Source organism: Athene noctua, chromosome Z (genome assembly GCF_965140245.1).
Source record: "Athene noctua chromosome Z, bAthNoc1.hap1.1, whole genome shotgun sequence".
Lineage (NCBI taxonomy): Eukaryota > Metazoa > Chordata > Aves > Strigiformes > Strigidae > Athene > Athene noctua.
In genome coordinates, this window is record NC_134077.1 from 89,703,149 (window position 1) to 89,716,883 (window position 13,735).

Consider the following 13,735-nt stretch of genomic DNA (forward strand, 5'->3'; position numbering starts at 1 on the left):
GTTATACACAAATGGTATGGATGCTTAAAAACAGGTCGCTTGGAAAGGAAGCAGAGAGAGTATGGACACCTGTAGTCAGCATTGAAATTCACATGCAACATCCACTGGTAAAGGTCACTGTGAGTTTCTGTTTATGCAGCAAGAGAAAATTCCAGACTTTGCCATTCTGACACAAGCCCCTGCTCTTCCCTCTTGCTTATTTTTTACCTGAGGCCTGGTGCTGGAATCCCATACATAAAGGAGCTAAGATGATTTCAGAATGAGAATTCTGTATTTTAAGTTTGTTTTTTTTTTTATAGACGGATTGCCTGGAAGGATTTTATGATGAGTTTAGCAGATCTTGTGGGCTTATGAGATTTCACAATACTGATCTATTATCTGCTTAAATGTGATCTTTATTTTCCTTATTTTATATTATATCAAAGTGTTAAAGCATTTTTTAGGATGGATAACTTTAAATTTATGAGATAAATAACTGAACGTAGATATGGATTTAAAGATACATTTAAGTTTCTTGATTTTATATTTGTACTTGCATACCATATTAGTAGGCATTTTCAGTCATTTATCGCTGCTAGACTGTAGGGACTTGTGTGTGTGTATATATATATATATATATCTATGAGGCTGATTCCTTTCAGTAATGTAAAATTCTGATCACTTTCTAATCAAAAAGGAAATAGACTAGAAGTTTCCGTGAGGGAAGCAATATTAAAATGCAGATAGATTTGTGGCATAGCACTTCATTTTAACTGTTATAAACTGTTGAGTTAATGTTTCCTTAGTTCTCGGAATTCAAAACGTCTGGAGATGTTTCCTTGAACTGAGTGGAAACGATACATGTAGCGTCCACATGGCAATGCAAAACTCTGTCATGTTTCTATACTTGCAAATCTTCCCCAATGCCATCTAGTACTTTTTAATCCCAGAAGAGGTGCTATTTTTGCATAATCATTGCTCTTGCCCTTGGTGGCAGAGAGAGTGCGTTCACACCTACTGCAGTTTTTCCTGAGGAAGTGTAAAAGATCATGTTTAAACCCATTTAGAACTCCCTAGAGGTGAAGAGAAATGCTAACAAGGATGCCAGTCTTCATGGACTTCCTAGCTGACAGAAGTTTTGAGATGGAAACTTTGAAATGAAAGTGATTTTAACATACAGGTTGTGCGCAGCATACCTTTTCCAGTCATAAGTCTACTGGTACCTATGCTAGGTTATGTAGAAGTACCATCTGTGCTCCTGCACTGAGACATTTTGCCAGTCAACCCTGCTGTTCTGTGAAACCAATTAGGTTCACACAATTCGACTCAATTTCTCTTACAGTATCTTCTGTAAGTAGTGTTTCAATACGGGAGCAGGGTACTAACCACGGCTCTTGACCCGAACTTGTAAGAAGAGAGAGACAGAGAAAAAGGGGAAGATCATTACATACCGTATCAAAAGCATACATGCGGAAGATGAAAGGGGAGAGGCAGAGGAGGTGGAGCCAAGGGATGAGAGAAAAGGATGTGAAAAGAAGAAAGGGGAAAGACAAAAGTCTAAAACCGTATCCCCCTAATATTGGTATTCGCTACACTCGCAGTGCGAGTAATATTAAGACTATATAAAAGAAACCAATTACATGCTAAAACCTTCGTTCCTCTTTTTTAATCGTTGCTGGCAAAATATTTCTTCATTTTACTACGTTTTAGGACATTTGTGAAAGTGTCAAAAGGTATTAAAAATAAAGGGTTAAGCAAGGTTCTGTGAAAGTCATAAGAACAAAATCTGGGAAGCTGAAAAATTCCGTTTGCAGATTTTTGAGGAGATAGACAAGTATTTTATCTAGGAAGGGTAAAAAGGTACTTCATCGTTAAAAGAAAACAAAACGATCATTTTCAGTGGCATTGTGAGATCTCTGATTCTAAAGTGTGAAGAGGAGAACTCTTGTAGTAGGAAGAAGTTTTTAAAATGGTACTTATAATTCCAGCTTTTATTTGCACAAGAAAGGTTGAAGTTAATTTTATATTAGATCTTCAGTTGATTGCCATTTGTCTGTGCAAAAAAAATCTTTTGTGGTTGACAGTTCATTTGCTTTTTAGGAAAGTGGATACTAACTAAGGAGTACATAATTAATAGTGCCGAAAGTGGCAGATGGCTTGATGAAACAACGTACGAATGGGGATATGAAATTGAAAAAGACACCGATTATTCACCTCAAATGCAATCTGCACCTAAAAGATGGCGCGAAGAACTGACACGCACTAGGGCTCCAGGGGCCTTCCACAGATGGAAAGTTGTCCTCCCTGTTATGGAAGGTTGTAAACGAATGGAGTGTATTAGAAGGTAGGAGGATATGTCTTAAAGATTAAACAATGGAACGCTTATTGTATGGTTGAACATGATCTTGATCCATAACAAGAAAAACCCCAGAACAAAAAAAACAGTTTATTTGGTCCGTAACAATCTCCACCGCTTCGAATTCTGAATTGTTTTCAATAGTATGCTTCTATACTTTTTATAATAAAATTACTTCGTATCTTTAACATCACTGCTTTTCTTACTTTCTTCTAATATACTGTCAGAAATAACACGCATTCACATGTCTTTGCATCTTAAGTAAACTGCTTACAGAAACTTTCTTCTTGAGGCTTACATAGGCTTCTGTTTTCTATGACTAATCATTTGGTTTGTGTGAGTGTTGCTTTCAGATAGTAGCTGGGACAGGATACGTTATTTCATTTGTGTGGGTGACCTGAGCCAGCTGTGTCTTACGCTGTGACTGACCTGAGTGGGTTTATTGTGCCACATCACAGCTTCTTGTAGTTCTGAAGACCTCATTTGTATTTTAGTAGATGTTACTGATAACGTAAATACGGACAGTTCAGAAGGGGAAGGATAAAGGAAAAGCAGAGAAGAGGAAAATAACTGAAGTGCAGGAATTCTGGGACTGTTGTTTTTTTTTTCCCCTGTACTCTTCCTGCACATTGGATTAAATAGTCAGAGCATATTAAGTGATGTTTACTTCTGATACAGTAGGAACAAACATCCTCTGGTGCTGTTTAGAGCTTTACATTCGTTGCAGGAGCAGATACTGGCCTACCCTGCTCTGTTGAGATCCCGGTTAGTGGGGAGCCCTCGGTCTGGGCATGCCGCAGATGCACAGGCAAGAAGGGGAGCGCAGTTTGTGTGGTTGGTGACGGTACAGGGCTGCCTGCTGCATCGCAGAATGCCTGTCTGTCTGCACTTCGTGAAGACAGTGAGGTGTAACTTGAAGTTACCATCTTCTGACTTTGCCAGCTGAAGACATTCTAAGTATGCTGTTTTCTTGGCTGAGCGGAAGAGTTTACTATGTGCTGTCTTGCAGAAAGATGCGCTCATCCTGCTACACTTGTGAAAAATGCTGTTTCTTTTTCCATAAAAACTGCTTATGCAGATCTTCGTGATAACCCTGTGGAAATGCTGTCTTGCACAACTCTTTTAGCGATAGAAATAACCTTTAACAGGAACTGCATCAGCAGTACAGGTGAACAGGCAGCTTTGTGGAAGGAATCTCTTCTTCCAGACTGTTTCCCATGCACCAGCATCAGGATCCTTCTACTCAGTCAGAAAACACTGCAAGGGAGATGTGTTTTATCTCCAGCAGGTATTGTTTTCATTCATAAAGGCTTTGGGGAAAGATTGATTTTTATCCGATATTTACAACACTGCCTTTTTTCCCTCTCTTATGCTTTTCATTCCTTCAGTGCCTAGCTGTTGGATGGGTTTCTGAGAACAGCATCATTTTTGGTTTTAATGTAAAAAACTTTGAAAAATTTTACCTGCTCTGTAAAACATATATCCAGCATGTCAAGAGACCTTACTTCTTCCACCAGTGTCTTTTCTAAAAGATAGGAACGGTTGCAGCAGTACAGCTCCAGAAATTGCCCCTGGGGAAACTTAGGTGTAATGGTGTCCCAAAGACAAATCTGCTTTCTGTGTGTGATACTGAGCAGAACCAAATGCTGTAAATTACCCAAAATAAAGTAAGAAAGTGTATTTGCATTATGAAAATATCATGTTAGAGTTCAGAAAAGCAGTGTTCCATTTTTGGTAAACAATTAATGTATTGCAAAACTTATTTGAAAGGCCATCATCATTGTGGGGGACATCATGCAGTAAATTATAGCTGCTGTCACCAAATTTGATCTTTGAAAAAGTGCAAGGGTAAAACATTCTATCAGATAAGTAGGTGGTGTACATTGATTTTAATTAATAGTGTTAAATTGTGAAGAGAAAGATGTCTTGTTAAGTGGGTTCTTTCCTTTTCTGAAGGCTGTTAAGCACCCTTTTATCTTCCTAAAGAATGTTGGTCATGCCATACATCTAGAACCCTTATTCTATTGTATTATTACACTGTAGTTTGTGAATGATAAGGTAGCTTTAGGCAGTATTAATATAATGCAGTAAATACGTCTTTCCAAATATGTTTGTTTAGAGTTCTTGAAGCTGGAAAGGCAACCATATGTTCCTCTTGGAATGAAGGGTGCAGTATAACTCATATATTCACCAATAATAAAACTCTTCCTACGCAAAACGAAAAAGGTGTCTCTGAAGCTCGATGCTACCCTTTGCAATATCTAGGAGATTATCTTTTTCAGGTAAGTAAATTAAAAAGCATCTGAGATTAGCTTTGCATTGTGATTGTTAGCAATTGATGTCAAGGTTACTGATTACTGTAAATAATGCAGCATTAATAATAGAGGGGAGTATGATCAGCCTGAATGTTTTGTAATTTGATTAAAGGTAACACAACTTTCTGTTGGGCTGTTTATCCAAGAGAAGAGAAGGCTTATGAATGTACATAAATACATGAAGGGAGGGTGCAAAGAAGGCAGAGCCAGGCTGTTGTCAGTAGTGCACTGTGACAGGACAAGAGGCTGTGGACTGAGGCACAGAAGGTTCCGTCTGAAAGTCAGGAAACACTTTTCTACTGTGAGGGTGGTGGAGCACTGGAAGATGTTGCCTGAAGAGGCTGTGGAGTTGTCTGGGCATGGTCCTGAGCAACTGGCTCAAGTACCCTCCTTGGGCTGGTGGTTTGGACCAGGTGATCATCAGAGATCCCTTCCAACTTCAACCAGTCTGATTCCATAATAGAAAAATCCTCATTCCAAAAGTGGTGGTTTGTTTCAGACCAGAAGAAAAAACACCAAGGAAGCATACATTATTTCTTCTTCCTCTTCATGTTTCTCCTTGGCTCCTGCTTTGTGCTGCTATTACTGGAACAGTTAATTAGACTTCAGGAAGAAGTTCCAGTGCAGGTGACCATCAACTAAACAGTTATTCACAAAATACCAAGAAAAAAAAAAAAAATCGTTTATATTCTCTTTATTTTGGTAAGGATTTTGAATGTGTGTACGTATCTATCTGTCTACCTATGTATGTGAATAGATGTATTTTTTAGTGGGTTTGGCAGTGTTGTAATGGGATCTTCATGCTTCAGGATCAATTTAATAACTTCTTTTGTCAACTGACCTCAATTCTACCTTATTTTTGTAACATCACAAATAGACTATGGTAAAATAATCTGTAGATTATTTTGTTAAAATTCAGATTCTTAACTCAAAGTCAGTTCACTGGCCATCCTTCATGGCTAGGAAGAACTGGTGGTTACAGTGTGAATTTTGTAAAGGAATGGTACACTAGGCAGAGGAAATTCACCTAGACTATTTCTGTGCTAGGAATCCCGTGTAAGCTGGTCACCTATATTCCCTTTTCAGTCAGTGCACTGAACTTGGTGCTGCAAGAATAACGTTTCCTAGAATCGTTGTATGAACTGCTATCTGAGTGTACATTTAACTGTCTGTTACTGTAGAAAGACCATTCCATATGTGTAGATAAAATTCTATAAGCAACCAGTAACTCTATGAGAATAGGACTCATTCAGGCATGGCAAAAGGACTTGTTAAGAATGTCTTTGATATCAACAAGCCTCAGAAGATTCTTTTAGTCTGGTAGTTCCTCAGACTGTGGGATGATTTTAGTCAGCTGCTAATTGAAAATACTACCTTTGCAAGCAAGTAGGTGCTAAAACTGTGTTACTAGTACTGCTTCACTTGAAAATCCTTTGGATTCGTGAGACCAAAGCATGTGCTTTGCTCTTCCTGTTTTAATGACCAGTAAGGCTCTTACAGAAGGGTGAGGAGAGGGTTGAAAGGTCTTGATGTTTACACCCTGAACAAAACACACATCAGCATGGGATCTTGGTCTAGTGCTTATTCTCTTCATGAAACTTGTTCAGGAAAACTGTTCTCTTATTACACCTTTCAGCTAAGATAGACATTTACAATTATTAGAGGATGAGTGTCAAGTTTTTATGGCTACCTCACCTTTTATTGATTTCTATGAGAATAAAGTGTTTCTTGCTATGCACCCTGAATTCCTCCCAGGTGTGATAACAAGTTTCCATCTTAACCAGTCCATTAACTTGCACATATCATGTTTTTTTCTTAGATTTCATTAAAGTAATTCACCTCAGAGGCCAAGAGAGCATTAGCTTTCTATTTAAATGCATCTAAAGAACTCAGAAAACTGCCAAGACTCCTAGTCTCTTAAAAGGAGAAGAATAAAACATAGGCAGTCAAATCACAGCACTTGTCCAAATGTATTAGGCTTTATCAAAGAATCCTACGGACATGCTCTTTTCTCTCCCTCCCAGAAGTACTTGGCACATAATTTGTTAGAACGTTCCAACTTTGTAAATTTGTAGTCCTGTTATTTGACTGCCACTTCTAGCAAAAAATAAATATTCCACTTCCTCCCTTAAACACCCACGTATACATCCAGATGCTGAATTCGGCAAAACAGTTGTTTTTTTTTCCAGTGGAACTGCACTGATGTTCAGACTATTCTAGCTGTGATTTTTTTTTTTTTTTCTGAACCGTCTTTACTTCATCTTTATATTTCAGTATCTGTTCTTATAATCTCAACCTCATAACTCTAGTGTTAAAATACTCGGTGGGACTGTCATTAATGATTTGATCCTACAAGGTGTCAAATATATTTGTTCAAGATATTAAAGCACATGCATAAATTTAGGGAGCTAGTCTCAAATTTAAACAGTGACTTTAAATGCTTTGTTGGATACATGCTGCAATTCATAAGATTTTGCCAATATGGTACTGTAAATTGTTTGAATATAAGATATTTTTATAAGCATGTTGAAAATAATGTTCAGAAAGTGCCATGAGAAGTGAGAACTAGTTAATGCATCGGAGTTCAGTTACCCCTGGCTCATCAAAACCTATTTAGAGCTCTTTTCAAGCTACCAAAAATGCTTAACTCTCTTCTGTAGTGTGCAACAAACTCAGGATTTGTTTAGAAATATAGTCAGGTGCGTGCCAAATACTTTTGGTTTGAATTATACATTTAAGGGAAAATCTGCAGACAGGGTGAAACGTGTAGAGTCTGAAATTTTATCTTGAAGACTTGAAAGTATGAACTGTTTGTGACTTCCATCTTATGACTGCATCACTGGTGGTTTTTTGCCTACTCTCATTTCCCATACTTCCCGTGCTTGATTCACCCATCAGATTTAGGTGTTTGAATTAGATGGCAAGCTACCCCAAGCCTTCCACATCTGCTCCCAATAAAAGATTCCTGTCAGTACTGTGACCAGGGGGAACACTTCACTTGTTTCTGTGTTCTTAGGTCATCAGACTGCAGGAAGAGGCTGGTTTGGTAGTTACATGTGTGTCTGCCTAAAACGAATATGGTGGTTTATTCTTAGTCTCTGTATCTTTGATGAAAAGCTTACTTTGAAACTCTTTCAGACATGTGTTGTCCTCATATCCTGAAATAACTTTTACTTTTTGTAGTTATTTTTCACTAACAAAAATTACCTTGTGGCTTTGCTGAGAGTCTTTTCAGAATGAGTTGGTAACCAGTTGGAGAAATACTCCCTCATTCCCTGTGCTGAAGAAATAGCTCGAGACAATAGGCGGACTTAGAGAATAAATTATTTTTAAAAAGGAACTTTTAAATTTTAAATTGTTAGTTTAGTTCAAGCTTATAGCCAAGGACTGAAAAGCCTTCGCTGTAATGCCCTTTATAAAATGAATGCATGGTCATAGTCAAATTGATGAGGGAGTGTCTTAAAAAATTGAAAAGGTGTGGGCTTTGTTTTTAGTTTTTGAAAAGTCCAAAGAGAGAATCCGTTATGGAAACACAGCTCTTGTTTCAGCCACAGGGATTAGGTCAGAGTTAAAGTCAGTTAGGAAGAATAATTACGGGGAGGCTGGCACTGATAATTCCTATGCTATAGCTTCCTACAATGCCAGTGGTTTGTTTCCAAACCACCCGCTGTTGATCTGGCACATCATGTAGACCCTTGAACAATTACATAAGCGTGCACATGCACTCAAGGGTTTACTACAGAACGTATAAAAAGACTTAGCACATAAAAGCTGGTTTAAGAGCGTTAGCTTTGGAACTAGCAAAAGTGGTATTTTTTTTCTCTGTGCAGGAGGAAATACAAAATATCAAAGATATCCAAATGAATCCTTCCCCGCCTGCACAAGAAACAGACCAAACCATATCTAACGTGCAGCTTGCTGAAATGAAAAATGCTCTTATCAAACATATGTATTTTACTGTGGTAAGTAACAATCGGTTAAGGCTTTCTTAGCATAAAATGTGTATTATTAAATTTATCTTTCTTTATAGTACTGAGCAAATAAAGTAGATATTTTAACATCTTTTGAAGCAGTAATAATGCTTTTTAACCTGCAATGTTTAATGTTCCCATATTTACTACATCTACCATTAGTTAAAATATCATTTATTAGTGGTAATTGGTAGGCATGAGAGTGTGGAAGACATGCTGGACTACGTGAGATATTGGTAAAATATATGAGATAAATAGTAGCTAATATTGTTCAACAAAATGTCTTTGGATTACAGTCTTTCTATAGCTTTCCTGTTATCTAGCTGAACTACACTAACACATTTTTAAAACTAACCATATCCTAGAGCAAGTATTTTGTTGATTCATACGAATTTTTTTTTTAAAGTAAAAAAATAGAGCTAAACGCACTCCTTTGTTTTAATGTTGTCACATATCTAATCCTGATAAACATGCTACATTAGTAATTTTAAAAATTTTATCAAAAAAACCCCAATAGGATATACTACCTGTCAGTTACAGTGGTGCAGATGATGGTGTGTAAGCATTTTTGTAGGAGCTTGCTTACATGAATCCCTGTATGATTTTTGTAACTGCAAAATCAGGTCCTCTGTGTGTACTAATAGAAGTTCTTAGTAGCAAAAGAATTAGAATTTTTAAGTCCTCAATGTACACAATGTTTAAAAAAATGATTAATAGAAGACATGTCTATACATTTTAAATGCTACATCTTCTATCAGTGACTTACCAAGATTTTACCCTCCAGACCTTCAAAAATTGTGTTGTTGACTTTTCATGTATGCTACACACAAGTGCACTTAATATCAGGTTATATTTCCCTCAAACTATCACCTAGTTATATGCACATGGGGTAGTCGTAGTCCTAAAGACGATCTCTCCTAAAAGACTTTTTTGGTACCTCGTGTTAGTAAGATTGTAACACCAGGCCATAACAAAATCTAGCAGTAACACATTTTTGCACCTGCCACTGTATCTTCACCTTACAGGTAACTTGCAAGAGGAATACAAAGTTTGCATTTCACCATAGGAGAACTGAAAACACTTGATACATTTTTTGACGTGTCTAAGTGGACAAAATCCAGTGAAACTGTCCTTACATAGCAACCACGTAAACAAGAAGCAGAGAATACCAGGAAAAATTGAGAGAAAATTTGCCCATACTATTTTACGTTTAGGTCACTAATCCTCTATTTCATAATTTTGCCATCCAAACATTAAAAAGATAAATATCAAGAGATTTCTGTGTTGAATGTCTTGCTTAAACTGTGTTTAACCCATTTGGGGGGGGTTATACAGTATTTATTTAATATGCTTATTGGTATCCAGTGTACAGGTTAACTTTATCCTGTTTTACAGGCTATTAAGCACAGGTTTGCTCAAAAAGATGAGCTGAACAAATGCAATCCAGAGGTAAGGATTCTCACAAAGAGGGCATGCTGCATATATGGAATTTTATTATGAAGCTAGGCAAACGTTCTTTCAGAGTGAAATTAGCTATTGAAGAAACATTTAAAAATATTTGTTATCCAGAACTCTAATAAAATTATTGAGAGTTATAGAGCATCATTGGAATATTGCTGAATTTTGCTCGTTCTTACAACACTTTAAGTACTGTCTCCTTTATTACAAAGAAACTCTTTACTCGTTGTGATTAAAAGAACTTTACCCATTAATGTTAGAAGCAGCAAAGATACCCTGATGTGATTTAGAGCATCTTAAACTATCGAAGCACTGTATTTATGCAGTAGCATATACACAGTGTTTGCAGTGGTCACCTGGTTTTGCTAGTAGGGACAGACTTTAGCTAAAGGTTGTCTCTCTGTGGAAAGAAACAGTTGTTCTTACAGCATAAACTTTAGACATCATCACGCGGGTTTGGGAGTCTGCAGAAGCACAGATTGTAAGTACAATACATTATGATTTCCAGTCCTGTTTCCATAATTATTTTGACTTAATTGCTTTTTTTTTTTTTTACTGTTTAGTTAATTTCTCATTTTTCTTCCCATTAAGCCAAATGTATACCATAAATCAGGTACAGGTCAGTAGTGGGTTTTATTAAGCCTTTGTGATATCTGAAGTAAATAAATACTTTCAAAATTTTCCCTTTTCTATCTATAATACTAAAAATAAATAGTTAAATAATGTTGAAACATTACCTCTTAGTACTTAAAAAGCATTATACATAGTAGCTGTGAGCTACTGTACTTTATATGGTAACTTGTGTTATTTAAAAGTTAAAATGGGAAACAAAGAATATCCATTAGCTTCCTGTATTTCTCAGTAACGGAAGATTTATTATCTTCATGAGCCGTACTACATAAATGGTTACTTGATATATCAGTGAGGTCCCTGTCTGCCAAAATGAGCTTCAGGCTTCACAGAAATCTCTTTTTATCAGATTTCTTTCTGTTGACACAACAAGGATAGGAGCAGAAAAATATTTTTGAAACATGAGCACTAAAATACCTTTGTCATCATCCAGCACTATCACTAATGGGAAAAATGCTGCGTGCATTTCTGTTACTGAACAGATTTGCATTGAAATTTAATGTTTAGTTTATTGAATTTATGGGAGAAAACCCACAGTTTTCTTAACATATGTAAACTGAAATGCTTATTCTGTACTGTTAATGTAATTTTTTCTTTGGAAATTTTAAGCCTAATTCTAACACTTTTCTTATGCATGACCTGCCACTGTGTTTTATTGCTTTGTGTAATATCCATTGCTAGCATCTGATATGGGACTTCATAGCAGTGTATTTATGACTTTTTAAAAATAGCTCCAATAAACATTTCCAATAATGCTATTGAAGTAAAAGAAAGCTTACAAACTAAATTAACAGATAATACATACTATATTCGCTCATCTCAGTTTGCTTCTGCTAGCAAGGCTTAACTCAGCTAAGTGTTCTGTTATCTATCATCTCCCCTAAAATATTTATTTCTCTTTTGTCAGCTTCTCTTCCATTTTACGCTATATAAAACACAATATATTGTTTGTAGACCTTCCGTTTTTGTTTGTTTCTGCTCAAAGTGTTAATGGTTGTAACAGCAGTGCTTCACCAGAAACTGCTAGCTCCTCATCAGCCAGTATGCAAGCCAGTGCAGCTTTGTACAGCTTACTGAACGTTAAGGCCCTAGAATAGATGTCTCCTGGTACTGAAAAAAGTTTCTCAGTTTTCTGTCATTCTTCCTTACCCCTTAGAAATCAGCTGAAAACCAGTTCTCCAGTTCCTCCTTATCTTGGATGTAATGCAAAAGGCTTCACACTCTCCCAAAGCAGCTTTGTGTCAGTGTACTTTCCTAATAATGCATCAATGTTGCTGTTTCTCCTAGTACCAGAATTTTCAAGAGAAGCAAGTTTCACAGTATGAAAAGATGGATGCTGGTAGGATCACCAGATGAGGGCGGGTAGTAACGTGCTTGTACATTCACAATGTACTCAGTCATCTTCACACATCTTAAATCCAGACGACAGAGAAGTTGTTCTTTGACTGCCATTAAACAGTTTATGATTGCTCTTTAGATGTGCTGTTTGCATATAATTAACATTACAAAAGTATGAATGCAACCATTATTTCCGAAGGAAATAATGTGAAGATTTTAATAGTGCATACATGAATGAGAAAATTGAAATAAATGTGAGTTGCGAATGCCAGATGCACAAAGACTTGATTAAAAGAAAATTGTCTAGATGAGCAGCTTTATTTATTGCTAATGTAACAACGGCACACATTAGGAATCTGAGAAGTGAAACATTTGCAGAGAAACTAAGTGTCTAATGCTGAGGTAGAGCTCTTCTCGGAGACTTTAGCTGTGATTAACATTATTACAACGTCTTTCAGAATGTTTTTCAGGTTTGACCTGAGCTGCTAATGTTTTTCGTTTATTACCGAAACATTTTTGGAAACTGTTTCTCTAATAGCAGCGCACTCCATAGACCTCAAAACCACGATTGGCCTCAAAATCTATGTTAATTTAAATTTTAAACCAATTTTAAAACGAATGATAGGACGCCTTGAGTATCTTTATCTAATGTACATTAGGAGCCAAGTGTTGTTTTGGCAGAAATCATAAAGCCTACAAGTTGTCATGGACTAAAGCAACAATCAATTTATGCAACTGTTTAATTCTCAGCAGTCCAATCCATGGTCTTACCGACTCTGCTTCTCTCAGTTGTGACTCCCTATCCCAGTTTCTTTGGATTTACTAGAGCCTTAGGCTGTGCGATCAGACAAAACAGAAGTTACCTGTGCTTCAGTCAGCAATATGGTTGCAACTGGTTTGTGCATCTTAGCTTTGGCTTGAACCTGGGCTAGAGAAAAGATGTAAATATCAATGTATCTGAGATCTTCAGTACCTCCTCTTTCGTATCATTAATCTGTGGAAATAAAGGCTTGGAAAGCTGAGAGTACAGACAATAACAGGGAAATTGCAGGGCAGATACAGCATTTCATGAAAGCCATTAGATCCTTCTGGGTCCTCTGAAAGCTTGCAGAGTTAAGTGTTTTGCTGTCGTGAGTGGCAGAGAATAAGAAGGAAGCCCTGTGCCATTAAGAAGATCTTCAGAGCTTTGAAATCCACTGGGATCGATACCTGTGCTATCTGTAGCATTAGCTGCTGCTCTGACATGCTGTATGGGAATAGGAGAACTAGGGAGATGAAACAGTTACATGGTTTATGGGTTTATAATGTATACTCATAAATGATGTATTTCATGATTTTACATTTTCCTCTAGTTTCTTTATGTTCAGTGGTACTAATTATCTTACTGCTCCAGCCATGTATTGTGGGATGTACTCTGAGCTTTTTGGACATATTAACACTCCTCTGCGTACCTTTCTGGAATAAATTATAGACGAGTTATTGAGTGTGTGAAGTGTAATTTGTTTTTTAAAAGGGTGGATGTATTCAGATCTGAGAAGAGAAGCACATTCTGAAACCTGCTGTCTTTTCAGTGAAAGCCCAGTTTAGTGGGAGTGAAGGCCTTTCAAGGTGACAGCAGCTTATTGGATCAGGCAATAAGTGATATATCTGATTTAATCTATAATCTTCTCCCTGTTTTATTATATTAC

General features: G+C 36.8%; 1 protein-coding gene across 2 annotated transcripts in view; it reads left to right on the forward strand.

Annotated features, from left to right (window-relative positions):
• Positions 1–13,735, forward strand: part of SLF1 (SMC5/6 complex localization factor 1) — a 38,092-nt gene that overhangs the window by 1,027 nt on the left and 23,330 nt on the right. For both annotated transcript variants that reach the window (XM_074933025.1, XM_074933024.1), the window contains exons 4-7: positions 2,080–2,323; positions 4,455–4,617; positions 8,481–8,612; positions 10,017–10,070. In XM_074933025.1, the coding sequence (XP_074789126.1) occupies positions 2,080–2,323; positions 4,455–4,617; positions 8,481–8,612; positions 10,017–10,070 (593 nt within the window). The remainder of the gene's footprint in view (positions 1–2,079; positions 2,324–4,454; positions 4,618–8,480; positions 8,613–10,016; positions 10,071–13,735) is intronic.